The 27,706-nt window shown below is 40.7% G+C and overlaps 1 protein-coding gene across 8 annotated transcripts in view; it reads right to left on the bottom strand.

Moving 5' to 3' along the window:
- The window catches only part of MAP2K5 (mitogen-activated protein kinase kinase 5), a 195,167-nt gene that overhangs the window by 112,757 nt on the left and 54,704 nt on the right, over window positions 1-27,706 (bottom strand). For all 8 annotated transcript variants that reach the window (XR_005226960.2, XM_037910006.2, XM_037910005.2 and 5 more), the window contains 4 exons: window positions 22,882-22,921; window positions 7,329-7,397; window positions 7,155-7,236; window positions 2,554-2,615 (listed from right to left, as the gene is read on the bottom strand). Coding sequence is in view for 7 of the 8 variants with exons in the window: in XM_037910006.2 (XP_037765934.1) it covers window positions 2,554-2,615; window positions 7,155-7,236; window positions 7,329-7,397; window positions 22,882-22,921 (253 nt within the window). In the remaining variant the exon portion in view is untranslated. The remainder of the gene's footprint in view (window positions 1-2,553; window positions 2,616-7,154; window positions 7,237-7,328; window positions 7,398-22,881; window positions 22,922-27,706) is intronic.

Here is a 27,706-nt window from a genome sequence, read left to right as displayed (position 1 = left end):
TGCTGGTAATAGCTTATGTAAAGTGATCACTCTCCTTGCTTAGCAGACAGGCTATCGTGTCCTAGACTAGTTGGAGTTATTTCCAGGTGTATGGTGTGTCTGTCTGGAACCTTCCCTGAGCACTAAATTCACTCAACATTTTTTTTAAAAGAATAAATGCATATCCCATCCTGGCAGAACTGGTATAGCAAAACCCAAGACTAAGGGCTTGTCTATGCTTAAAATGCTACAGCGACACAGCCACACCACTGCAGCTGTGCTACTGTAGTGCTTCAGTGTAGACACGACCTATGCCGAAGGGAGGGATTTTTCCATCGGCACAGGTAATCCACCTCCCCAAGAGGCAGCAGCTACAGCAATGGAAGAATTGGTCCACTGACCCAGCTCTGTCTGCTTGGAGACTTAAGTCAGCCTAACTACACCACTCATGGGTGTGTATTTTTCATACCCCTGACCGACGTAATTAAACCAATCTAATTTTCTAGGGTAGACTAGGCCTTAGCCTTGATTGATGCAGTAAAGATCTATATACTATATTGGGTGCTCTTGGAAAGATTTCACTTAAGAAGAATCATTTACTAATTTTGAAAAAGCTTTTAATTAACTGAAGTGCACATCATGTGCATTTTTGTGCAGACTCTACAGCCTACTGAAATTGTCGGCTCTCAGGATTATAAAGGATAAATGCCCTGTGCATATAGTGCATGGAAGATGGAAAGAAGATTTATTGATTCAAAAAAAGCTCATGCTTCTCTCAGTACAGGAGTCTTAGATTTCATTTAAGTAAAATATATAATCTTGGGACATTTGTGTATTGTCCTGTCCCAATCTCTAGCCTTTGCTTTTCCATTTCCCTCTCATTACATGGACAGGGATGTAAATACCAAGCTAGCAATCCCTGGGACCTTTGGACAACAACAGTAAACTCTTTGGGGCAAGGATAGTGAGCCTGTGTGTGCGCGCGTGGGCATATTCAGTGACTGTACAATGGGGTCCTGGGACTCTAGGTGCTACCGTAATTCAAATAATACACAACAACAAGCACCAGGGGCACTTTCAGGAGACACGGCAGCAAAGAAGTTACTTAGCATGCAAGGGCTTTTGTTTCCCTCTCTCTGACTGTTCTCAAGCAAGTGCAGAGAACTAGCAAGGGGGCAGAGATAGCTTCCAAACTCCATCCTCACTGCAGGATGTGCCTGTCGTGGCTTATGAGTAAGGAAATGTGATCAAACTGCTTCTTTGAATCTGCCTGCTCATTTGTCCACCTCCTATCCCACTACCAGTCCATGCAGTGACCATAGTGCAGGCAGGTGTAGGATCAACACATGTCAGGTGTCAACCATCTGAGGTGAGTAGCAGGGAGTGTTTGCCAACAACAACAGATTTGGTAAGAGGTCAGGCTGAACAATGAGCAGATCTGAAGCTACTTAGACAAAATGTCATCGGAAAAGGATGTTCATTATTCTGGGCAGAGAACAGAGAGAAAGCAGAACTGTGAATTACAATGAACAGAGACTAAATAGCTGCCTGTGTTGGATTAAAGGATTTAAATTATCATCTTGATGTATAATGAATGTGAAAACCCAGCACTTAATTAAATGGCACATGATAGAATAACTTTGTTATGCTTTAAATTGCTTAAGTTATCAAAGTATTTCTTAGATTTAGCAATTGTTTAGCAGTATCCCTCACCCCCATGATGTTTGCCAAGATGTTGTTCAATTTGCCTCGGTTCAGGCTTTGAAAGCAGATTATAGAATAAAAAAGTGACTCCATATTTTGCAAACACCATTACCAAAATCAAGGGAACAATGCTCTTGTACTCACTATCACGATGAAGCCCTCAGACGCTGCTGAGACACGCTGATGTGCTAGAGGGGGCTCTCAGGAGCCCCTTGTCAAAATTCTGCCACCAAACTGAAGGGAGGTTGGGGCTGATATCCCTGCCTAGGACAGGGTTCAGTTCCCCACTCCCTTGGGATTAGAGCTAAATCACCCCTACTAGAGATGACTTGTGTGAAGGATCACAGAAATGGGTTGGGAAGGCAACATGCTCCATAGGCATGTTTTTACCGGACTTTCTCTTCCAGGAGAGCAACTACAGTCTCCTGCTTGTTGCTTTAGGAAACAGATCAACAGTGGGGAAAAACTGTACTGTACAAGCAGTTAAACATACGATGCCACTGCACCTTGAGAGCAGGTGTATGCAGCAGAACACAGCAAGCCTTTGTTCGTTCCCATCAGGTTTAGTCACAACTTCCTGGCCCGAGGAGCAGATCTAAATGATTCACCTGCCTTTGTGCATAGAGAGGACCAGAAGAGCTGAAACACACAAGTCAGTCAGCAGCAGTTCAGCAGATGCACAAGACCAGCCACCATAATACGTCACTATGGTCCCATTGTCACATGGTCTTACTGCTGCTTATCAAGGCCGTAACAGTGCACAGAAAGGATGGGAAACAACGACAATGGCCCAATGAGAGGACACCTGATACAATCAAATCTAAGACTGGATACGCACATGACACAACCATCAAAGACAAAAATACTTACAGCTACTGCTATTCTTCCTAGTACATGCTCTGGAATTTTTCTGTAAACATCCAAAGAACCACCTGTAGGGACAGACAGACAAAGTGTGATTAGTTAATATAAAATCAAATACTACCCTAGATTTAAAGGTTTTCTAGCCCTTTGGTTACTAATAAAAATGCCATAAACAACATAACAGTAATAGTGTCAGAAGTAACTGACCTTAAATAACATTCATTCTCTGAACAACCACAGGAGACAGAGCTCTCAACATCTCTTTTCTTCCCACGTTTGCAAAGATATTACTAACGTCTTTTCAGAATACATCCATATCGCAGGACAGAAAGCAAAAAACAGACTTTATTCTAGAGAACTGAACAAGGTTTGGTGCACCTTAATTTACTTCTTAGTAATCTAAAGACTTCAGAAGAATTACAACAGATTACGAAGTCAAAATCATCATTAATACCTGGTCACAAAAAGCCACGTACAACTGATGCTATCAAAAGCTATTGGTATCTAGCACAGTGGAATGTGCCCCTGAAATCAACCTTCCCCTGCAGATCAAACACGTAAGGATTGACTGCGCCTCAAAGTCACAACTCTGAACTAAGGGATGTCTGGAGATGCAACAGAGAGCTTCTAGGCACACAGAGAAAGCTTCTGCTAGTATATTCCTTTATTTACTACCTGCCCACAACTCAGTATGGCCAGCCACTATATGTGGAGAAGATGGAGAACACTGGTTCCTAATGGGATGCCAGGCATCCCCAGAAGACTAGGAAGGACAGTTTCCACTTGCCTACCTTTTATTAGATTATTTATTCTGGAAATTCATGCCCAATTAATGAAAAAACCCATTTAAAAATTATAAAGTTTGTTCAGAAAAACAAATTTAAAATTGAGGATGTAAAATAGATGAACAACATATAGGTGAGCCAGCACTGATTTCCTGGCTTGTGAGGGCATAAATCAAAACATAAAACAGATGCAAAGAGGGATTTTCAGATTTGCTAGGTACTGCTTCCATCAAAGACAATGTGGTTTTACCAAAGAATCCAGCTTGAGCAGAGTTAGGCCAACACTGCAAAATTTTGAAAATCCCACACTTTCACTTGTTTATGGTTGAATTAAAAATCATAAAAGACATTCTGTAATGCAGGAGTCCAGAGAATAATCACAGGATTGTTAATCCATTCTGGACTCCTGTTCCATTCTTCACCTGTTAGTCGTGTGAGTAACAGTTACTCTAAAGAGCTGCTCCGGTTTCTTCACGTTCTCCATCTTTGGAAATACAGTATTTGTGCTGGTCTTCACTAACACTGCTCTATCTCATTTCCTTAAGGAGATAAGGTGGGTGAGGTAATATCTTGAATTCCACAGAGTGTATAAGCTTGAAAGCTTGTCTCTCTCACCAACAGAAGTTGGTCCAACAAAAGATATTACCTCCTCCACCTCGTCTCGCTAATATCCTGGGACCAACACGGTCATAACATTGTTTTCTTAAAATCATTTTTATTTATGTGTTAAGTTTTGCTTTTAAATGTAGAGTGTCTATGTTCAAGGCATGAGACTGGACTTAAATTTTTAAAGTGAATTTAGATGGGCTCTTACACAGTGTGATGAAAGGTAGCACAGCCTCACATGTCTATTCAACACCATAGAAGGTCAAGTGTCAGGACAGCCAGGTGCTTGAGCTTGAGCTGGAGCAGCGGAAGGAGCAGTCTGTCAGAACTACCAGATAGCAGGGAGCATCCCCAACAGGGTGTCAACATTGAGCAGACTGCAGTGGCTGCGTTCATTAGGAACCTGTACACCTGCCTTGGTTAGACCCTTGCTTGTGGATTGGCTGATATCTCACAGGTAATTATCTCAAATGACACATCAGGCTCAGAGCACTCATCACAGAAAGGGAAGGCTGCTCACAGGCTCAGGTCATTCTTATTCATGTTCATGAGTCTACTGAGCAGTGTACACTTACCGCTGCAAAAAAATGGTCTACTCTCACACATCAGCAGCCAAGTCTTTTGCTTAAAAAGTGAATAGTTTGACTATAGACAGTGCAGTGGAAGAAAACAAAGAACACTGATCTTAGAATACCCAAACATTTTTGTTGTGCAAAGCACACAGTGGACAAAAATTGTGGTCAATGTTCAAAACTGGGAGCCTAAAGTTAGGGTTCTAAATCCACATGTAGGCACCTAAACGAACAGGGCCTGATCTTTAAAGGTGCTGAGAACTTGCAGCTTCCATTAACTTCAATGAAATTTGTGGGTATTCTGCACTTCCAAAGAGAAGACAGCGATAATAAAAACAATCCAACAATGTATTTCACCATCTTTATTTAGTAAAATAGCATTTTTATTACAGATGTAAAAGTGAAACGGCAAATAAGCCTCGTTTTATGTTCCCATTGATTTTGAAGATCAATTGGCAGGTGCCAGGATGAGCCAGGTCAAGCAGTTCAAGCTCTGCACTTCAGTATTTGTAAACCACGATTCACGTAGTTTTCTTTGCTTTCAAGTCCATAAGAGGAGAACCAATACTACTGTGTGTGTGTTTTTACTCTGCATCCCCTTAATACATAAGTATCCCCAAACATACAGATGCAAAGTGTCGAGCTAACCTTAGAGCTCCATCTGTGATTAGCTATTCCACAAAAGAAGTATTTATTCACACAGCCATCCATGGAATTCACTGCCATAGGACACTTTTGAGACACAGTTCAATGGGATTTTTTTTAAAGAGGAGACTGGATACACACAAGTCTTTATATACAACTATTCCAAGACAGGAAGGCTTGTCAAAAATGGTTACTAGGGGTTAAAAAGTGTCTTGCTTATGGGCTATTCACTTGCAGGGGTTAGGAGGTAAATGTTTCCATCTTTACCTGCAGCCATAAGAAAGTTTTGAACAAAAGTTTTGACAAGGTCCCATTATGTGAGTTTTGTTCTTCCTTTATATTATTGTTTACAGATCATTGCCAGAGGGAGTGTACACTGCATTAGATGGACCAGAGTTCTTTTCCAATATGATTCCAAGTAACTTTTGCATGGTCAGTAAATACCAGTGTTGTGCAACATTATGAAAGATGCACATCTTAAAGGGTTAACTGTTCTTATACAAGAATTCAGAAGGGCAAACATTTACAAATAGGTACTTCTGTCACTTTTTAATTGCATTTGAATTTGCCTGCTCACTTATAGACCCTGATCTTCAGACTGTAAGTAGATGCACATTGTAGCATTTCCAAAGATTTCCCTACTTGGAATGCCCACCATGTGACATGCACATTTAAATACCAATTTGTACACAAATTTCCAGCAGCCTGTTCTCAACCCCAGAGTACATTAATGAGAACACAAATATTGAAAATCAAACCCACTGGGCAATGTTTGTACAGTACAAGAACATCAATGAACTTCACATCTGGGTTTTGTTGAATTAATATATTATATATATATATATATATAAACTTAGCATTTACAGAAGATCAGAGCCACAACTCATCTATGTAAATGGGTTGCTATGAACTTCAGAACAGCAAAGGGAAGCGCAAAAAGAATGATCATTTCTAGACTGTAAAACAGATTATTGTAATGAGCAGAAATCTAGAAAAAACTCTGAAAGACTTTATTTGCGATCCTCAATGGAAGAAAGAAAAGAAGGCAGCCAACAATGGTCGTTGACACACATCTGTTTTATGTAAACTTCCTATGAGAGAGCCATCTTTGCATGACTATTTATATTATAAATTACTTGCAAGACTTCTATTTCTTCATATCCAACTCAACTGCACCTTTGTAAAAAAAACCTAGCTATGCCAGAAAATGCTGGCTCATGAGAAATTCATAGAGCATCATGGATTATTGCTTCAGCGATGTAATGACAACATAAAACTAAGACTAGAATGCTGGAAAATGTTTGAGTTTTCATGCACCAGACACTGGAAGACTGTATCTGTCATGCAAGAGAGACTCTCAGACTTGATAGACAGAGGATAGCAATGATTATAAATCGCTTTAATAAGATTACTTTGCTTGTTGAAAGTGCCTTTTATCCAAGGATCTCAAAGCACAAAATTTCAAGGTAAAAGTGCTAATAAATCTCCAGAATGACACTGGAACCAGATCACAGGGTAGGGAGTACTATAGGCCTAAAAGAGATTCAGACTGGAAAAAATAAGGGTACACTCCAAAGGAAACTGAGTGCAGCAGAGCTAAACAGCTGTGTTGGAAAATAATTCGTTATCTTGCAATTAAGAACCAATTTTCACTGAAAACACACAGGACATTGGGTTAATAGATTTCTTTAAAAGAAAATCTGTTTTGGCTATTGAAACATTAAAAGAAAAGAACAGCTGTTTTGTCAGTGAAGACAGATTGCATGGAAGAATCAAATATCAAAACACAGATTAAACTAGCACTTTTTTCTGTTCTGTTTAAATTTTCAATAAAAGCAAATGAAATTACATTCAGAAAAATATTGTATATAATGAAATATTTAATGTAAAGTGGTAATTCTAACATCCTTTTTAAAATGATCATATTCTCCAGTACATTCGAAGTATATATCTTTAAATGTTTTTTTACAATTAAGAGTACACAAAATAGTCAACTCACCATCCATGAATTCTGTACATAGTGAAATTCTGTTTTCTACAAAAAAAGCGCCATAAAATCCTATGATATAAGATGAGTCGCACTGTAAAAAGAAAAAAGAACTCTATTCAAAAAAGCCTCTGTATAAAGACTACAGACAAACGTAATTAAAAGTAAGTGTTATAAAAAGAATACCTTATAAAGGATTTCTAATTCCGACATAATCTGCTTTTGGAGTTCCAGTGTAATATCTAAAGGTATGAGCTAAAAATATAAACATTAGAAACATTATCTGTTCTGAAATAAAATACAAGTAAATTATATTGAATTAAAATCAACAGCATATATTGATAGTCTGTATGTGAAAGAGAACTTGGGAGCCAGAAATGGCAGAGAAAGGAAACTGGAGGCCAAAGGACAGAATTAATTACTTTTAAAAGCTAGTCACAGGTTAAACTGACTATAGAACCTACTTCGGCCACACACATTCCCTAAGGAATAGGAGGAATAATTTACCCTAACAGTATAAGGCAGCACCACCTAGCACCGTGGTTCTCAAACTTTTGTATTGGTGACCCCTTTCACACAGGAAGCCTCTGAGTGCGACCCCCTTTATAAATTAAAAACAAATTTTTTTATATTAAACACTATTATAAATACTGGAGGCGAAGCAGGGTTTGGGGGTGGAGGTTGACAGCTCGTGACCCCCATGTAATAACCTCATGACCTCTAATTTGAAAACCCTTGGCCTAATACTTTGCACTTATAAAGGCATCTTTAACTCAAGGATACTACAGCACTTTTACATATATTCAACCACACCTGAAAGATGCTATCCTCATTTTACAGACAGGGAAGCTGGAGCACAGAAAGACAGCGTCAATCAAGTCTGTGGTAGGTGCATAGACAAAGCTCAGGTCAACTGATTTCCAGCCCTGGCGTGAGCACTTTTCAACTGTGGCTAGCCATGAAACACCGAGAACTCTGGACCCTGATAAACTTTGCAGAATGTAGCCAAGACACTTTACACATTCTAAGCAAGTCCTGTAGCATTTAAGCAAATTCTCCAGCACAAGTCAGTGTGGATACTACTGTAGGAGTGCATGCGCCTCATGAACATGAGGCCCAAGTATTTTAAATAAGTGGCGTATGTCAGGGGCCGTGCATGTGTCCTGTGCCTTCTTGTGCTCCAGTACAAAGGATAAGGAGCAATGACTCTCCCCCAGGTCCCTCACAATTTAAAGACCATGTTGCTGAGGACTCCAAAAAGCAGGGATGGAGGACAGGTCGTGGGATCTGCACTGACTACAACACCTCAAAGAACCCATAGTTACCATTGTCTCCAAGTATGTGTCAGTATGGATCCCACTGTACAGGACTGGCAAACAGTACTCCCTCTGGACGGTGAGAATGAGGAGCGCCAGCTGCAATAGTCAGCTAGCGATTGAAGTACAGCTCTCTCGAATCTGGCATCAGTACTAACCATCACGACAAGGGTGTAAAGTTTAACAATATCAATGGCTTGCTCCATATTGCTGCTTTGCAAATCTCAGATACTTGTACGTTTCTGAAGCAGGCCAAAGACACTATATATGCCCTGGTGGAGCATGCCATGATGCCTGGAGAGAGAGGCTCGCTAGCTAACTGATAACAGGAGATGCACCGACTGATCCACTTAGAGATTTTCGCTGATGAGATGGTTTGTCTTTTCAACCAGCCGGATATAGCAAAAAAAAACAAGAGGAGAAAGATTAAACATTTTGGTCTTGTGATAACAGAGCAAGAAATGTCCAAAGTAGCTTCTTCTCTTCTGGCATTGAATGGGGCTTTAGGAAGAAAATGGGTAAGTTAATTGACTACTTCAGGTGAAGCTCCAAGACGACCTTAGGGATGAATTTAGTGTGTGGTCTCAGAACCCTCTTGTCCCTGTGAAAGCTACGTAGGGAGGTCTGGCCATGATGGCCTGGAGCTTGCAGACCCTCCACACTGAGGTGATGACAACCAGAAAGACTGTCATAAGGGTAAAGTGATGAATCAAACAATCCAATAACGGCTCAAACAGAGACTCCATAAATGTTAGGAGGACAATGTTGAGATTCCACGTAGGAGGCAGGTCTCTAACAGCGGGGTAAGTAAGCAGGAAGTCCTTAAGGAATCTCAGTACTGTTGGATGTGAGAAGATGAGTATGACTGTACTGGAGCTGGCATTCCAAAATAGCTGCAAGATGGAAACACTAAGTGTAAATGCAGCTTGTTTCAAGTGCAGCTTGTAGTTGAGGATCCTGAGATTCGGAGCCTCTGCTGGCTCCAGATTACGTTGGAGTGATCATATGGAGATTCATTTCCATTTGAAGGAGTGGATCTTTAATAGATGGCTTCTTGCTCTGTATGAGGATTTCTTGAATTTGTTGAGAACAATCTGTCAGCAGTGTTCAATCAGCCAACATCCACACCGTCAGGTGCATGGTTTGAGTGCAATATCTGGCAGTGGTTCTGAGATATTACATCCAGGCAGAATGGGAGATGGATGGGAGGCTGAATAAACATGGGCAAGAGATCAGAGCCAAAACTGCCTCAGGCAGAAGGGAGCTCTTCGGATCAACTCTCTGACTTTTAATTTCACCCTAGAGAACAGGGGAGTCACGGGAGAGATGTATAGGAGGCCCGGTGATCACCATCGCAGGAAGGTGTCTGGCAAAAAACACAGGTTCATGCCTCCTCTGGAACAGAAGTATGGGCACTTGTGAATGTCTTCAGAGGCAAACAGTTCTACCATGGGAATACCCCACTGGTAAAATATGGGCGCTGCGATGGACATCTGCAGTCACCACTTGTGGTTGGTTACCATATGCTGGCTTGAAAAGTCTGTCAGGTTGTTGCTGGCTCCTGGAAGAATTAGAGCCAATAGGGTTAGCCCCTGGTGAGGACACCAAGTGCATAGTCTAATGGCTTTTCGGCATGAAGGGGAAAAGCAAGTGCCTCCTTGCTTGTATATACAGCATATTAAGGACATGTTGGCTGTCCAGTTCTACGACAATGCAGGCCACTGGATGACCCTCAGCTCCAGGACATTCAGATGCAGCTTCAAATCATCCTGAGACCAGGTCCCCTGCATCTGCAGATGACCCTAACCTGTCTGTGAAGTGTCTGGGATGATTATCATCATCAGGGAGTGGGATCAAGAAGGAAAGCCCTTTCTGGATATACTCTGGGTCCAACCACCAAGTGTGGTCCTGCAGGACCTGGGGCAACATCCCAGACAAAAAAATGTCCATCTTTGATTCACTGAAAATGCTGAAAAAAAACCAACTGGTTTCAGTTTGACACAAATCAATTTTTTTTTTATTTTTCAGAACTGCCAACAAACTGAAAAAACAGTTATTCATCCAACTCTAGTTGGTGTTGCTTCTCTACCCATGTTTCAGTGAGTGTTATTATGGCTGGCATCTGCCACATGGCCAGGTCCAACAGTTCCCCATTTATGAGGACGATGATTCTGGCTGCCCCAGGAGCTGTCAAACTATTGAAAGGCTTATAAGCTTTCTCTCATATGTGATAGGAAGTCTCTATTGCCTGAATCTTAGCAATTCTCAGAAGGAGTTCTTAGAATGACTGGAAGTCATCTGGCACCAGATATAGTGCCAAAGACATGGCCTCATTGGGCAATGAGGATGATTGGTCCTTTGGTGGCAAAAGAGGATTCTGTTGTAGTTGTTCTGCCCCTGGGTATTTTTTTCCCTTGGAAGTCTGGCATAGGTGGCCTGTCCAGAGAAGCTGATGGAGAGAATGATCTCTTCCTCTTCCTTGAATGTCATGTGGACCAGCTCCTAGAGATCTGGGATGGTAAACCCCAATAAGTTCAAAAGGGACACAGTGGCATGCCATATGATCGGCATTGGTCAGTCCAAAGCTGTTCCTGACAAAATGACCGCTGAGCCCTGTCAGGAGAGCAGACAGGCCTTCCTGTGAGGTTGGCCACAGATCTCAGAGGAGAGAATTCTCTGCTTAAAAGTGGAAGGAACATATGTGCTGGAGACAGAGAGATTGAGTAGACCTCTTCTAAGGGCAGCACCGAGACATGCGTCACACTCTGTACCAGAGATTTTACTAATGGTCTGGGTCAGTGCCCAAGGAGTCCTCCTCTGTGTTACAAGCTGCTCATCACCAGCCCTCAACACCATCTGGGCACGGTAGTTTTATCCTTAGGTGGTCAGTCTTTGTGGGAAGACGCTGGAGTTCTGCCTGGAACGCCTATCTCTGTATTTGGAGCAACCTCTCTCATGCCAGAATAAAGTACTGGAGGTGTCCACAGCACTGGTGGAGTCAACTTTGGTGCCAGAGGCATCTGTGCCATTGCCAGGTCTTGTCTCGATGCTGACTTCTCTGTGCTGATCTTTAGGGTTGCTTAATAAAACTGGCTTGTTCACTATCAGCACTCTGGAGCTAGTTTCCTCAGGACCTGAAGAAACCTTTGAATATTGCTTCAGGAGATGAAGCTTCAGCCACAGGTCTCACAACCGATGCATTCTTGGGGAGAATGAAAGGCACTGTACATGCTCAGTGCATGTGACACTCCTAAGCAGAAAGAGCACTGCTATTCCCATCTTTCAGTGAAATTAGTCCATTGCAGAAGGGGCAGGGCTTAAAACCCGCAGGTTTCAAATCTGCCACTTTGAGTGAGACTGTACAGGAGGTATGACCTGTGAACATTCAGTCCAGATGGGTCGATATCGTTCACAGAAGTCATATGTCAATGGATCAGAAGAGTCGTGGGGGTTTTATTGAAGAGTTTGAGAAATTTAGCCAAATCTAGGAACTAGCGGGTCAGACACTCACCAGCTTCCTTCTCGCAACCATAGGGGGTAAGAGGGAACCAAAGGAGGTCCATGGCTGACCCACCCTTTACACCTTGTATAGAAGCGTAAGGATGCACAGCCCCAAACGACAAGGCTATTTAAAAGACTAACTTGTGCATGTGTGTACCTACAGTGGAATCCACACTGACACATATTCCAAGAACAATATGAATTTACATCATGTGCCAAGCTCATGTCTGGAGTAACAGCCTAATAGGTGTAAAATTTAAAGCTTCCCTGGCTCTTGCAAGTTCATGGAGAACTTCATTCTTGGGCGGTTTTGGAACTAGGTTTGGTCAGGAATTTAAGTAAAATCATGAACATCTGAATTAAGTTTAGCGCTGAAGGTATATGAGAACGATTGAATATGGCAGATGTTAACACAACCAATATGTCTCCCTGACTCCCACATTTAAAGACCATCTATAAATTCAAGTAATACCTTGGAAATTCTGAATAAGCAGCAAAAGCTAAGGAGTGCCTTTATGGCTCTCCATTTTCAAACAATGGGCAGTCAGTATCTATGAAAGGGAGGCACTGAAAGGCATAACCATTTATGACCCATGTGGGCCCAGCCAGGTTGAAGATTTGCCACATTACTAACTATTTTGTAACTTTTATTGTCTTTGGAGAAATAAATAGCTATCTTCAATCTTGGCACAGTAGCCTTTTGCACCATTGGTTCAAAAATTAGAAGGTTTGTTATGTAACATGAATAGGTCCGTTATACAGGCAATTGCTCTATTTGCCTTAGTGGTGGCAAAAACAAGGAAAGAATTGCATGAAGTTAATTTTCTTTGTGGCCTAAACGGGTCAACTTAGTCTCAGCTTTTGTAATTTCATGTTGTTTATTATTTTATGTGGTGTTTTAAACGTGTCATTTGAATTTAGCAGAAGAGTTGAACCTGATATTTTATCTTTTGTACTGTGATGACTTAAATATTTGTGCTAGTTTTGTTGAGCGTTATGGTTAATTACTAAGATGCTACACTAATACATTTGAAATTGATTGACACTAAATGCATGTTATCCTTAGTCTTACTTTCCCCATCCATATGCTATCTTAGAGTTAGAACTATAGAGCAAAAGCAGTACTTTTGCAGAATTAACAGAACACAAATTATGTGTTGCATATACTGCTGATGAAACAAAATAAAGAGAGAGACCATTTCCAAACATACATTTTACAGTATTGATGTCCGTCTAAAAGAAAAAAGCATAGTTTCTATCAAGAGTTTGCTTTAGGGTTGTTTGTAAAAGCTCTCACTAAACTAAATTGTAACTGTAATATAGGGCTGCCAAGAAACATTTAACACACTTCTCTAGATCAATAGTCATTTGCCAGCAATATTCACTTACATTTTTCAGTCTGAAAAACTTAAAATAATTTGCTGGAACACTATAGCAGTTTTACCCATTAACATATTAATTTAATTTAATCCTACTTCAAAATATAAAGATTAATTTTCTTTTATTACATACCACGGACAACAAAAAGTCTCTGCTCTCTTCACTAAAGCTTTCACTGACCTAAGCACTGACTAGTTAGCGTGGTTGGTGTCAAATACAGCACCAGTATCCAATCACCCAGGACCTGGCATGAAGAAAGGTCTCCCATTGTTTTGAATTAAATTATAATTACATACAGACTCTGCATGCTAATGTTAAAGATGACCTGCAAAAGGATAACCCTACAACTTCTGTTATGTGCTTCATCCCCATGTACTCCAAATAAATAAATGATGAATGGGGAACCGAAAAGAAAAGTGACAAAGTTACATGCCAGCTCTGCTTTGACAGTCCAGAATGCATTGCCAGGAAGCCCCAGATTAGGCAGCCAATACACAGGAGCCACAGTAAATGTTGCATTTTCCACATTATTAGAGAGGCCACTGCTAACTGTATCCAAACACATATAACTGGCTCTATTGACCAGCAGGGTTCCATTGTGTCTGAGCTGGAGCTGGTTGGCATGACTTTAGAAAAAATTAAAGAGGCCCATATGTTTAACCCTAATTTATCATCTGAATAACCCCATGCTATTTAGGGCTTTCAGCACTGTAATTGGGCCAAAAGTGTGTGTGTGTGGGGAAGGCTGCATGTCCTCCCCTAAATCTGAACATAGAATCAGAATCACAGATAATTAGGGTTGGGAGAGACCTCAACTAAACCATCCCAGCCAGAGCTTTGTCAAGCCAGGCCTTAAAAACGCTAAGAATGGAGATTCCACCACCTCCCTAGGGAACCCATTCCAGTGCTTCACCACCCTCCTAGTGAAATAGTAAAGGAGTACTTGTGGCACCTTAGAGACTAACAAATTTATTTGAGCAAATAAATTTGTTAGTCTCTAAGGTGCCACAAGTACTCCTTTTCTTTTTGCGGATACAGACTAACACGGCTGCTACTCTGAAACCTAGTGAAATAGTGTTTCCTAATATCCAACCTAGACCTCCCCCACTGCAACTTGAAACCATTGCTCCTTGTTCTGTCATCTATCACCACTGAGAACAGCCGAGCTCCATCCTCTTGGGAACCTCCCTTCAGGTAGCTGAAGGCTGCTATCAAATCCCCCCTCATTCTTCTCTTCTGCAGACTAAATAAGCCCAGTTCCCTCAGCCTCTCCTCTTAAATCTTGTGCCCGAGCCCCTAAATCATTTTTGTTGCCCTCCACTGGACTCTCTCCAATTTGTCCACATCCTTTCTGTAGTGGGGAGCCGAAAATTGGATGTAATGCTCCAGATGTGGCCTCACCAGTGCTGAATGGAGGGGAATAATCACTTCCCTCGATCTGCTGGCAATGCTCCTACTAATGCAGCCCAATATACCATTAGGCTTCTTAGCAACAAGGGCACACTGTTGACTCATATCCAGCTTCTCATCCACTGTAATCCCCAAGTCCTTTTCTGCAGAACTGCTGCTTAGCCAGTCGGTCCCCAGCCTATAGCAGTGCATGGGATTGTTCCATCCTAAGTGCAGGACTCTGCACTTGTCCTTTTTGAACCTCATCAGATCTCTTTTGGCCCAATCCTCCAATTTGTCTAGGTCCCTCTGGACCCTATCCCTATCCTCCAGAGCAACTAACTCTCCCCCAGCTTAGTGTCATCCCCGAACTTGCTGAGGCTGCAATCCATCCCATCATCCAGATCATTAATGAAGATGTTGAACAAAACCGGCCCCAGGACTGACCCCTGGGGCACTCCGCTTGATACCGGCTGCCAACTAGACATGGAGCCGTTGGTCACTACCCATTGAGCCCGACGATCTAGCCAGCTTTCTATCCACCTTATAGTCCATTCATCCAAACCATACTTTTTTAACTTGCTGGCAAGAATACTGTGGGAGACCATATCAAAAGCTTTGCTAAAGTCAAGGTGTATCACGTCCAACGCTTTCCCCATATCCACAGAGCCAGTTATCTCATCATAGAAGGCAATCAGGTTGGTCAGGCATGACTTGCCCTTGGTGAATCCATGCTGACCGTTCCCGATCACCTTCCTCTCCTCCAAGTGCTTCAAAATGGATTCCTTGAGGACCTGCTCCATGATTTTTCCAGGGACTGAGGTGAGACTGACTGGTCTGTAGTTCCTCGGATTCTCCTCCTTCCCTTTTAAAAAGATGGGCACTCTATTTGCCTTTTTCCAACCATCTGGGACCTCCCCCGATCGCCACGAGTTTTCAAAGATAATGGCCAATGGCTCTGCAATCACATCAGCCAACTCCCTCAGCACCCTTGGATGCATTAGATCTGGACCCATGGACTTATACATGTCCAGCTTTTCTAAACAGTCCTTAACCTGTTCTTTCACCACTGAGGGCTGCTCACCTCCCCATACTGTGCTGCCCAGTGCAGTAGTCTGGGAGCTGACCTTGTCTGTGAAGACCGAGGCAAAAAAAGCATTGAGTACTTCAGCTTTTTCCACATCATCTGTCACTAGGTAGCCTCCCTCATTAAGTAAGGGTCCCACACTTTCCTGGACCTTCTTCTTGTTGCTAACATACCTGTAGAAACACTTCTTATTACCCTTCACATCCCTTGCTTGCTGCAACTCCAATTGTGCTTTGGCCTTCCTGATTATACCCCTGCATGCTCGAGCAATATTATTATGCCCCTCCCTAGTAATCTGTCCAAGTTTCCACTTCTTGTAAACTTTCTTTTTGTGTTTAAGCCCACCGAAGATTTCTTTGTTAAGCCAAGCTGGTCGCCTGCCATATTTACTATTCTTTCTGCACATCGGGATGGTTTGTTCCTGCGCCCTCAATAAGTCTTCTTGAAAATACAGCCAGCTTTCCTGGACTCCTTTCCCCCGCAATTAGCCTCCCAGGGGATCCTGCCCATCAGTTCCGTGAGGGAATCAAAGTCTGCTTTTCTGAAGTCCAGGGTCTGTATTCTGCTCCTATCCTTTCTTCCTTTTGTCAGGATCCTGATCTCGACCATCTAATGCTTTCTCTTTGTCTTTGCTCATGCTCCTTTTGCGCATAGTTTCCTTGCAACAACTGGGTTTTGTTTGTAGATAGCAAATTTTAAGGTGGAAGAGGTCTATGTGGGATGGGACACTGCTTAATACACCAAGAGGACATAACTTCCCACGCCCATTACTACTGACACACAGGCAATAAATACTGATCTGGGAACACTCTTCACAACTGCAATGCACATGGCTTGAATGTGCTGAAAGAAAATGAAATTTAAACTCTGCACACAGCAAATAAACCTTGCAGCATCTCTGAAAGGACTGGTGTGGCAAAGAAAGGAAAAATTGTGTCCTGCTCCTGGACATATTGAGAGCAGAAAGAGAGGTTAAATTCATCAAGTATAAATTAACTCGCTGTGAATTTACTCAGCACTGTTCAGCACATATAGAAGCAGAACGGTTCAATTGATTTCAAGGAAACAGTTGCGGGTGAATCCTTAACATGTGGCAGGGTTGGAAATTTCCTGGGGAAAACCAGTTTAGGACAGCTCGCTGGTAAATACCAGCTTAAACCTAGTTTAAACTGGGAAACTGGAAAAATAATTGCATCAGCATCTAGCATCATCATCAAACACAGAAAGCATCTTTTCAACTTTTGGATACATCCATTAAAACTTGAGGAATCAGCGTGGTCTATCCACTATATCAAGTTGGCCCTCTGCTGCAGAATGCTGCATGGCCAAACAGACTTGGACTGGAACTGCAACTGCATGCTTCTGACTGCTTAATGCTTCACGCATACTACTCTCCATTATTGTCATTTTCCTATAATCAAGTGTTTTCAACTTTTTTCAATATATAATATTGAAAACTAAAATGAGTCATGACATGTATATCTTCTTGAGAAAATATCAAACAAAAATGTATACAAACATTCCAATATTCAGTATTATAATTACATATATTAATATTATGCCCACTGCAGTTTTACTTTTTATTCGTACAACCCTAAATTATTACACAAATTTACTGCCATATGTAACCACAAATTGAATAAGTAACTAAAACGAAGTGTAATGTAGTATGCATTAACAAAACAGCTTTTAACACAGAAAACGCCTTAAGCTGGGACTAACTTTTCCCAAGGCAGAAAAAAACATGATTTAACACCATGCCATTCCTGACAAATGGGGAAAAAACTCAGGTGCTAATTGCAACTATCTACCTTCTAGAAAAGTCAAAGCCAGAGCGGGAATGGTGGATCAGAAGTGTCTGACCCAACTGAGGCTTTTCCAAAATTAGGAGAGATGATGATCCACAACTGGAGATATAGAGGAGAGTTCTGGGAAGGAGGCATTTTATTAAATGACATACCTATGGTGCTTAACAGTGGAGTATCTGAGCAGCTCATAAGCATTAATAAATTCTGCCTCATGCCACTCCATGGTTAGGAAAGTAGTAGTATTCCCATTTTACAGATGAGAAACTGAGGCACAGAAGGGCTCTATGAACACACAGACAGCAAAAGGAACTGGAACACTGAATTCAGGGAGAAAGAACCAGGAAACAAATAAGAAGAGGGAGCAATAAGCAGGAAGGCAACACACACACACACACACACACACACACAGAATCATAGAATATCAGGGTTGGAAGGGACCCCAGAAGGTCATCTAGTCCAACCCCCTGCTCGAAGCAGGACCAATTCCCAGTTAAATCATCCCAGCCAGGGCTTTGTCAAGCCTGACCTTAAAAACCTCTAAGGAACGAGATTCTACCACCTCCCTAGGTAACGCATTCCAGTGTTTCACCACCCTCTTAGTGAAAAAGTTTTTCCTAATATCCAATCTAAACCTCCCCCATTGCAACTTGAGACCATTACTCCTCGTTCTGTCATCTGCTACCATTGAGAACAGTCTAGAGCCATCCTCTTTGGAACCCCCTTTCAGGTAGTTGAAAGCAGCTATCAAATCCCCCCTCATTCTTCTCTTCTGCAGACTAAACAATCCCAGCTCCCTCAGCCTCTCCTCATAAGTCATGTGCTCTAGACCCCTAATCATTTTTGTTGCCCTTCGCTGGACTCTCTCCAATTTTTCCACATCCTTCTTGTAGTGTGGGGCCCAAAACTGGACACAGTACTCCAGATGAGGCCTCACCAGTGTCGAATAGAGGGGAACGATCACGTCCCTCAATCTGCTCGCTATGCCCCTACTTATACATCCCAAAATGCCATTGGCCTTCTTGGCAACAAGGGCACACTGCTGACTCATATCCAGCTTCTCGTCCACTGTCACCCCTAGGTCCTTTTCCGCAGAACTGCTGCCTAGCCATTCGGTCCCTAGTCTGTAGCGGTGCATTGGATTCTTCCATCCTAAGTGCAGGACCCTGCACTTATCCTTATTGAACCTCATCAGATTTCTTTTGGCCCAATCCTCCAATTTGTCTAGGTCCTTCTGTATCCTATCCCTCCCCTCCAGCGTATCTACCACTCCTCCCAGTTTAGTATCATCCGCAAATTTGCTGAGAGTGCAATCCACACCATCCTCCAGATCATTTATGAAGATATTGACATAACCCCTCACTCTACCTGAAGCCTGTCTACACTAGTTTTACAGCCCTGCAGCCCAAGCCGGCTAACACGGGCCAGCCACAGGTGTTGAATTGGAGTGTAGACGTACCCTAAGGTCACACAGCTACTCTGCATTGAACCTAGATCTCTTGTCTACCAATCTTGGACCCTGAACGACAACACACTCCTTCCCTCCTGATGGAATGACAGAATGCCACAGTAAAGACAGTAGTATTAAGAATATCAATTCCCCTGCTTAAAATAAAGCAACCTATAAACATGCTAAGCAGTGTAAAACATATGAGAATTTGACTACTTAACATTTCAAATAGGAAGGGTTAAATCTAAAAGAGAAATACCTGTGCACATTTCCTCTGCTCTCCTCTACACCTCCAGGACAAATAAGGATGAGTTGTCAAGTTAAATACAAGCAGTCAAGTGACTGAATTATAATTTACTCTGTGCTCAATTTAAATTAGTGTGAGGCTATTAAAATATCCAGTATAAATACGGCAATTCATCACAAGCTGTCATGGATGACTTCATCTATTTGCTGGAGTGGCATACGTTCCACTAAAGGGAACGAGAGTAAAATCACAGGTCAAATTAAGCTGCTATTCTGTTTTAATTCACTTATTTAATCTGTGGCGACATAATTGTCTTTTACAGTATGTACAACTCAAAGGAAATTTGGGAGTATTATAGTCAGGATACAAATGATTAATCAAATGGTCCATTTAAATGCTAGTTTAAGAGCAGCAAAAACTAAAACAGCTGAAGAATGGCAATCAGCCACAATACACACAATGCTAGGATTTTTCATCCGCTCTTAGAGGGATTTTTCCCCCAATTAGAAAATAAGTAATCTTAGGAAATCTATTAAATCCTCCATGCATTATCTAGCTGAAAAGTTTTTATGACAGACTCAGTGTAGAGAGCTTCAGTCTGCAACATATATTTTTTTCTGCTCAGTCTACTTGCAATTTTCAAGACTATCCACCAGTACAAAGCACCTAATCAACAGGACTTACAAGTGTTAACCTGGGTTGCCAAATCATTATGTAATATTTACATTTAATAGAAATATACTCATGTAAGAATAAGTTTACACGTTTGTAGCCCTTTCAATTCACAGAGATCACAGTGTCCTCTAATATTCGTCTACTTTATACTGATCAATCCTCAACATTCTTATCAGGACAAAGGTCTTAATACCCTCATTTTTTAGATGGGGAAACTGAGTCAGAGGTAAGTGACTTGCTCAAGGTGACAGAGCAAATTAGTGACAAAACGGGGACAGAGATGCAGTTTCCTGATTCCTACTTTTGCGACCATGATGTTATAAACACATGACAATACGCATGTCCCGCAATGCAATTTTTGAAAGGGCACAGAATAAGTACATTTTAATTAATACTGATATGGACAATCAAAGCAGTGACATTTAGCAATCAAAATCCAGGCTAACAAACCCACAAGATACTAACTAACCCTTGGGGACTGGTCGACTCCTTAGGGCCTCCTTAGAGGGAAACAACAAGGTGAGGTTTTTTGGAGGGAAAGGTTTTCTTGCAAATGAAAGGCGGGGGATCAGTCTCTCTTGCATGTAGTTAATCTTAACAAGCCCCTCCTTCCTCCAAGACCTGTGCCCTCACTTGCTCCACCACCTCCTGCAGATTATTTCCGACTGTTTCCATAGTGGGATGGTGGCAACATACTTCAGGAGATGAGGCTGTGGTGAAAGAAGCCTGAGTAACTTTGTGCCAGGGCTGGAATGGAGGGAGGCTCCTCTGTATATGGCTTGGAAGAGCTCTCTCTCAAGGGAGCAGAGGGAGCAGGAGCATGGAAAGAGACAGGGCTCCCATCCAGGTATCAGAGTAACAGCCGTGTTAGTCTGTATTCGCAAAAAGAAAAGGAGTACTTGTGGCACCTTAGAGACTAACCAATTTATTTGAGCATAAGCTTTCGTGAGCTACAGCTCACTTCATCGGATGCATACTGTGGAAAGACACACAGTATGCATCCGATGAAGTGAGCTGTAGCTCACGAAAGCTTATGCTCAAATAAATTGGTTAGTCTCTAAGGCTCCCATCCAGTGAGAGATGGGGGCAGTGTTCAATAGGCAAAGATTTTAGCCTTCAAAAGAGAAATCATCTTGGGGAAGAACATTTTTGGCCCCACATTAAAAAAAAAAAAAAAAGTCTTTTCCTGTTAAAATTCTTATTCAGAATTACTTACAATAAACAAACAAGGGATCATTTTGCATGACTATGGTGAATTCTTGTCTTCTCCATTTGATTGTCATGGGTTTTGTCAATGACAAACACAATACATGAAAATGTTAAAAAAAAAAAAAACTTCTTCAGTGTGCACGTGCAAAATTTGTTGAGTTCATCTCCTCTCTGAGTTCCACGTCCTGGATTCTCTTTCAAAGAGTCATTAGACTTCAAACGTTTCCTGCATTCAGAGAGCCAGTTGAGAAAGGGAGTCAGCAGCAAACATTTGCTTCTCTCAAATGCACAGGAATTTCCAATGGGTCAAATCAAAATACATAATTATGAATTTCATCTATTTTATGTGAAATACAAAAGGATTTTATCTGCCCCAAAGAAAAAGTCAGAGGCACAGCTGGAAAATTTTATTAAAATATACATGATTGAAAGCACAGAAAAACAGGGCCCAATCCTTGAAGCCCTCAATGCATGGAACACACACTGAAGTCAGCGAGCATTCCGATATAGAGGTCTCATGGCACAGGCCAGTAACCAGAAGCTCCATTTACTTCAATTCACACAAACAAACTGTGGCAATGTTGCTTTCAGAAGCTAGGCTGCAAATACACCCTCCACCCAGCAAAATAAAATTCAACACAACTCAGTGATAGAAAAAACATTGGTTAGATATAGGATGGGAGAAAAGAGAGTCCTAATGAAAACCTTAATAATTATCTCATAAATTAATTAAAGTAAACTTTTTCTTTTTTTAGGTACCTATTTAAGTTACCAAACCATAACAAACACTAAAAGGAAAATGTCTTCCTGAACTCTGTGGACTGTTTTAAGTTTCAGTGGTATCACAAAAAACCTATGTTTAGACCTTGGTTGATAAGTAAAGGAGGAACTTATTTTCAAATATTTTGTTTTAAAATATTAAATTGTATTTGTTATTCAACTCTACATATACTAACTTGGTGCAGTGGAATCAGAAATAGTTTTCATTATTTGCTAACACACCTTTCAGTCAAACTTCAGTCTGGATTGTGACTTATCTTAATAAATAATAATAATTCAATAGTAACTTTCAATGGAGGTTCTAAAAATATTGACACAGAAAAATCCACATAGTTGGATACAAACAATAAAAGGAAAATTTAGGGAAGACTATGAAGAAAATTTTCAGAACAGCAAGATCTCTTAGAAAGCAGAATAATCTCCCAAGGGAAATAATCATCTCACGAAGCACATGAGAATATACTCTATGGAGTGCTTCTGCATCAGCAGAGGAACAGATAGGATGACCTAGGTGACCTTTCTACCACTTATTTCTGTAATTCTAGGATTCAGGTGGTAAAGCAGAATCACAGCCAACTGGTTTTTATCCCCACGGTACACACCACAGCTATTCTCAGGATTACCCACTTAACCTAAATGGGGGTGGGGGGCAAATGTAGCGAGCCTGAAGCACAATGCAGAATAATCCCCCTGCTACCACTCTGTGAAACCAGGTCATCTGGGAGCTCTGTGGTCATTCTGATTTGTTAGATTATGCAAGGCGATTTCCCTGCGTAAGTACTGTGGCTTTTTAATGCAGTGAAGCAAATTAAGGTCTGATAATTATAAAAGGGAGAGGAAAGAAACCAAAGTCAAGATTAAAAACAAAACAAAAAACAGAAAATTAATACAATATCTTACCTTTACTGCCAGTATTTTGCCACTAGGGACATGATATGCTCTGCATGAGGGAAAAAATTAAACAACTTGAGATCCCGCAAAATAACCTTTATACATATATGCAACCTGTATATAACTAATTTCACATAAAAATGAATTAGTGAAAACACACTTTTACTGGAAACCAGTTTCCATATACTATTTCCAAACAGCAAAAGTATTTCAAGGCATTTATGTCTAAAAACAACTGATCAGAAAAATGAATGTATGCACAATAAAACTTTTTTGATGATCCAGCAGTTTCCACATTATGTTTCTGCACGTTTTGTAGATAGGCACATATATAAGGGAATTTTATACTGCATAGTAATGTGGATATGGATATGAACTGACTTACCTTCAGAGTTTCTTACAAAGTAATGCAAATATGCTGTAAACCCTTGTGATGGGGCGCCTGCCCCACACTAGGCTCTAAGGGTTAATAGAGCCTTGAGAGGCTGTGCAGGAGGCAGTCAATCAGAGAGAGGCTGAGAGAAGCAGCCAATCAGGGCCAGGCTGGCCCATATAAGAAGGCCTGCAGAGCAGAGCTGCTTCAGTCATGCCCTGGAGCCTGAGGAGGGTAGCAAGCACTCCAGACAGAGCAGTGCTGCAGACAGAGACCCCCCAGGAAAAGGTACTGAGAGGTTGGAGGGGATGTACCACGTGGCTGCCATCTACAGGGTCCCTGGGTCAGGACCCAGAGTAGTGGGCAGACCTGGGTTCCGCCCCTCCTCTACTGAGAAAGTGGCCAGACAATTGGCTGCAGAAGCCACTGAGAAAAATGGCTGGACAGTGGACTGTGATACTGTCCCCCAAAAGGGGGGAGCACAGAGCGTGGCATAGCCAGAGGGCTGTGTCACAAAGATGACGTCGCGATCCTGGGAGTGACGTGGGTCCCTGCAGCAGAAGTGACGGTGGCAAGACTTCACCAGAAGAGGGTGCACTGGCTAGCAGAGCTGATTCAAGGGACATTCAGCAGGGGGTGCCGCAGTTGTGAGTTGCACCCCGTCACAACCCTATATATATTCTTCATATAAAATGAGCATTGTAGCACAAACTAATCCTCTCTAATCTTGCAGATATTTTGAGAGTTAAGACAAAGGGGCACCCAACTATATCAATTAAAATGAAAAATCCAGTGGTGATTGATTGTTCTTAGAAATCAAAAGACTAACCAGAATATTAGTTAGTGAAATCAACATTCTATAGTATAGAAATATACGTTCTATAGTATGATTAATATCTGTATTATAACAATGCATCTACACCTTAATGTCTATGTGTACTTGAAATGATTTTGCACAGTAATCCAAGAGCAGTTTGTGTCAATTTGTCTCACAGAATATTTATAATTGGCTGTTGTAAAATGAATATAATCCTAACTTTATTGTTCTAAGAAACTAAAGAAGTATGAGCAAAAAATTCTACATATAAATTTTGAATATAAACACAACCATTAAAGTTTTTTTTCTTCAGTAATTTTACTGTCTAGTACTGCTTTATTGTACTATGTACAATATTGTCATATGTGGCATTGACTTTAATGAATTACAATATCTTAGCACTATATACCACTAGTAATTTTCACTGAAGAAACTTCAATAGTTTTGTTTCCATGCAAAATTATTCATAGTACAGGACAAGAATATAATTTACTCATATTTTTAATTGTATAATTTCTGTTAATGGTTTGGGAGCTTAAAAAGCTCATTTTAAAATATCTTAAATCAACAATTTATGGGATAATATTGATAAATATGTGAATGGCATAAACTTATAGGGGCTGACAATATTTTACATAGTATGCATCGAAATCAGTATTATTTTAATGTCAGTTTAAGGTGCAGAACACAGGATTGTCAGGTGAAGCTATAACGGAGAGACTGACAGTTGAATGCATAATTGAGTCAGGTGGGGTTAAAACTATTCTGTAACTATGGATGAACCAACAGTGGCAAAACATTTTGACTTTAAGATCAGCAGAAATGATAAGAAAATGAACAGGTTGAGATAGCATGCTTAACGTCTGTTAGTTTAATATGTACTGTGCTGGACAGTTTGGCAACTTAATTAGCTTGTCAAGAAAGCTGATCTTTTTTCCATAAGAGCGGTCTCCTGTTTCCAAGTGAATTTAAAGGGAAGACTTGATTATTTAATTATGATGCACACTAACTCATCCGTGGAAGTCTGGGTTAAATTTCCAGCAAAGGACAGATACCTGGTTTGGTTTACAGAGCATTGACAGTACCAATTTAACATTTAATTATCACTGAGAACTGGACCAGGGGTACAGTGTGTCCCTTGACTTTGCAAATGGCATGCTACCTGGGAGAAAGGGAATTTGTTTACTTCAGACTGATATGCCATCTCAATTGTCTTGACCTTCCTCAACACAATAACTGTAAAGTGATTAATGAAGTCTGAATAGGAGCTTTGGTTACACCAAAAGACAATGGTACACCTTGGCAGTGTTTTAATTAACAGCGAAGACTTCAAATTAGTCTGCATTTGCTACAGTAATTACCTGTTCCAGTGAGTGTGTGGAGGAAATATTTTTGTTAGATATTAGATAGAACAGCAACCAGGAATTAATCAATCTGGCTAACGTCAGCATAGATAACATATGAAGATTTAGTACCCTTAGGAAGCTGCAGAATCATTTCCTAAAAAGCTCATAGAATAATGTGCTGACCCTGAAAGTTTGTTTTTTCTTTACATTTGTTAAATGTACCCACCACCCAATCTATGGGTAAATATGCAGAGATTAAAGTATTGCTGTTTATAAATAATATACAGCACCATTCCAGGAGACAGCTCTTTACACATCTTACTGTCACCCAAAAGATAAAGGCTTGAGTAAAAGAGCCCACTGTGCTAGAATGTGACATGTGGGATTAAGTAAGGTAGCAAGTTCAATGCAGTACACTCTCATAAAGACACACTAATGGCCCAATCCTGCAAGGTGCTAAGAGTTGATGGTGTTCCGCACTTGGCAGGACCTGGTCCCGGGTCAGCAGAGATACTTCAATGGAATATCTTCCATGGAAGAGATTTAAATTAAGTAAAACAAAGGCAACGGCTGTTGTTTAATAGGGACAGTTCTGATACAAATTCTGATGGTTGAGGATGCATCTGAACAATGTGAAAGAGCTAATTTAACTAGATGTTATGTGAAAGTGTGAAATTCTAAGATCTGCAATAATTTGCTAAATAAAAATAAATATATAGAAGAGCAGGAAAAAAATAATATGCAGTGAATAATAGATTTTATTCCCTATCAGATTTTATGTAGCGCAGACAGACATTTTTTAGTTGGCTTTTGCTCTTAGGGCAAAATTTTGCTATAGTAAAATATCCGTGCAGCTCCCATTGACTTCAGTAAGAATAGCTTATGCAGAATCTATGGCAGAACGTGGCTCACAATGAGGCCAGCTGCTTAATCAGTACAGAAGGCTGTCCACCAGCGTCAAGAGGATTCTACGCTAAGTGGAACTGCAGAGCAGTGTATTACTAAAGACTGTCTCACTTTTTAATATATTATGCATCAGGAAGCCTCACATAATGAATCACAGGCTTCCTCTAAACTACAGCAGGTCAAAAAAATTTCAGTGAATAGAGATTTTTGCCAAAAGATGCATTTGGGAGGCTCTGAAACTATTAGCAAATTTGTGTGGAATTTGACAAATACTGTAGTTTTGGCAAAAAAAAAAAAAGAAAAAAAAAGGCGATACAACAAAAAACCCCTTATTTTTTAAAATTTTTGTTTTATGCTGAAATGGTTTCATATCAACCAATTCAAAAATTTTGTTTTGGGTTTCCATTACAAAATGGCATTTCATTTTCAACTTTGGCCAATTTAAAAAACAAAACACAGAAAAGGGCAAATCAAAACAAAACACCAAAAAATGTTTTGAGTTGACCTAAAATGTTTTGGTTGATTCGAAATGAAATTATTCACTCAGCTCTACTTGCTATCTCTCAGTGTAACTGAGGCCGGATATTAGTTTGTTTACCTTCACTTTTGACTTGTGTTCCTCATATTTTTCTAACCACATTTTGTTTGCACGGCTCAATACACTGGCACTAACTTAATGACCAAAGAACTTCTATATGCTCATCTCCTCTAAGACTGTGGTAAATCAGTCCTTACCAACCAAAGGAAATAAATCCAAAACACTGCACCATGCAGAATAACCCAGGGAAACTACGTTTTGAATTTATAAGAGTTCACACCTTACAGAAACCAGCCATGGAAGAGCAAGTCCATTTCTCTATTTTGTGTGTTCAGGCTTTATTTTTGCCCTGCAAATGAACCGCTGCAAAAGCTATAACCCAGATGATTGGGAAAAGACAGCTATAAATCATTTATTGTTAAGGAAAAATTGAACAGGCAGCATTACATCAAGTTAGCCAAGTTCTGCAACAAGAAGTTTAAAAGGCAATTTCAAACAATGCAAATGTAAACTACTCACAAATCTGAAAGTTATCAAAGTCGTTTCAATTTACAACTGCACAGATCCTTTTCATTTCTCCCCATTTCTGTATGTTATTTACACTGTGCATGTGTAATTAATACCATGTAATGCACTGTTCATATTTCCCTCTCATCAGAGGCATTACCTAACGATCACAGTGGCAAACTGAAAAAATTTTGTGTTTCCCTCTTTCAGCTATATCATTAGAAGCCTGATCCAGCTCCCACTGAAGTTAGTGAGAGTCTTTCCATTGCTTTAGAAGTATTACAGGTAAGATCCTACATGCTTAAAAAAATAAAACACTCATTTTATTCTATCAATCTGACAACACA

This window comes from Chelonia mydas, chromosome 10, assembly GCF_015237465.2.
Source record: "Chelonia mydas isolate rCheMyd1 chromosome 10, rCheMyd1.pri.v2, whole genome shotgun sequence".
Lineage (NCBI taxonomy): Eukaryota > Metazoa > Chordata > Testudines > Cheloniidae > Chelonia > Chelonia mydas.
This window is presented reverse-complemented; position numbering and strand designations above follow the sequence as displayed.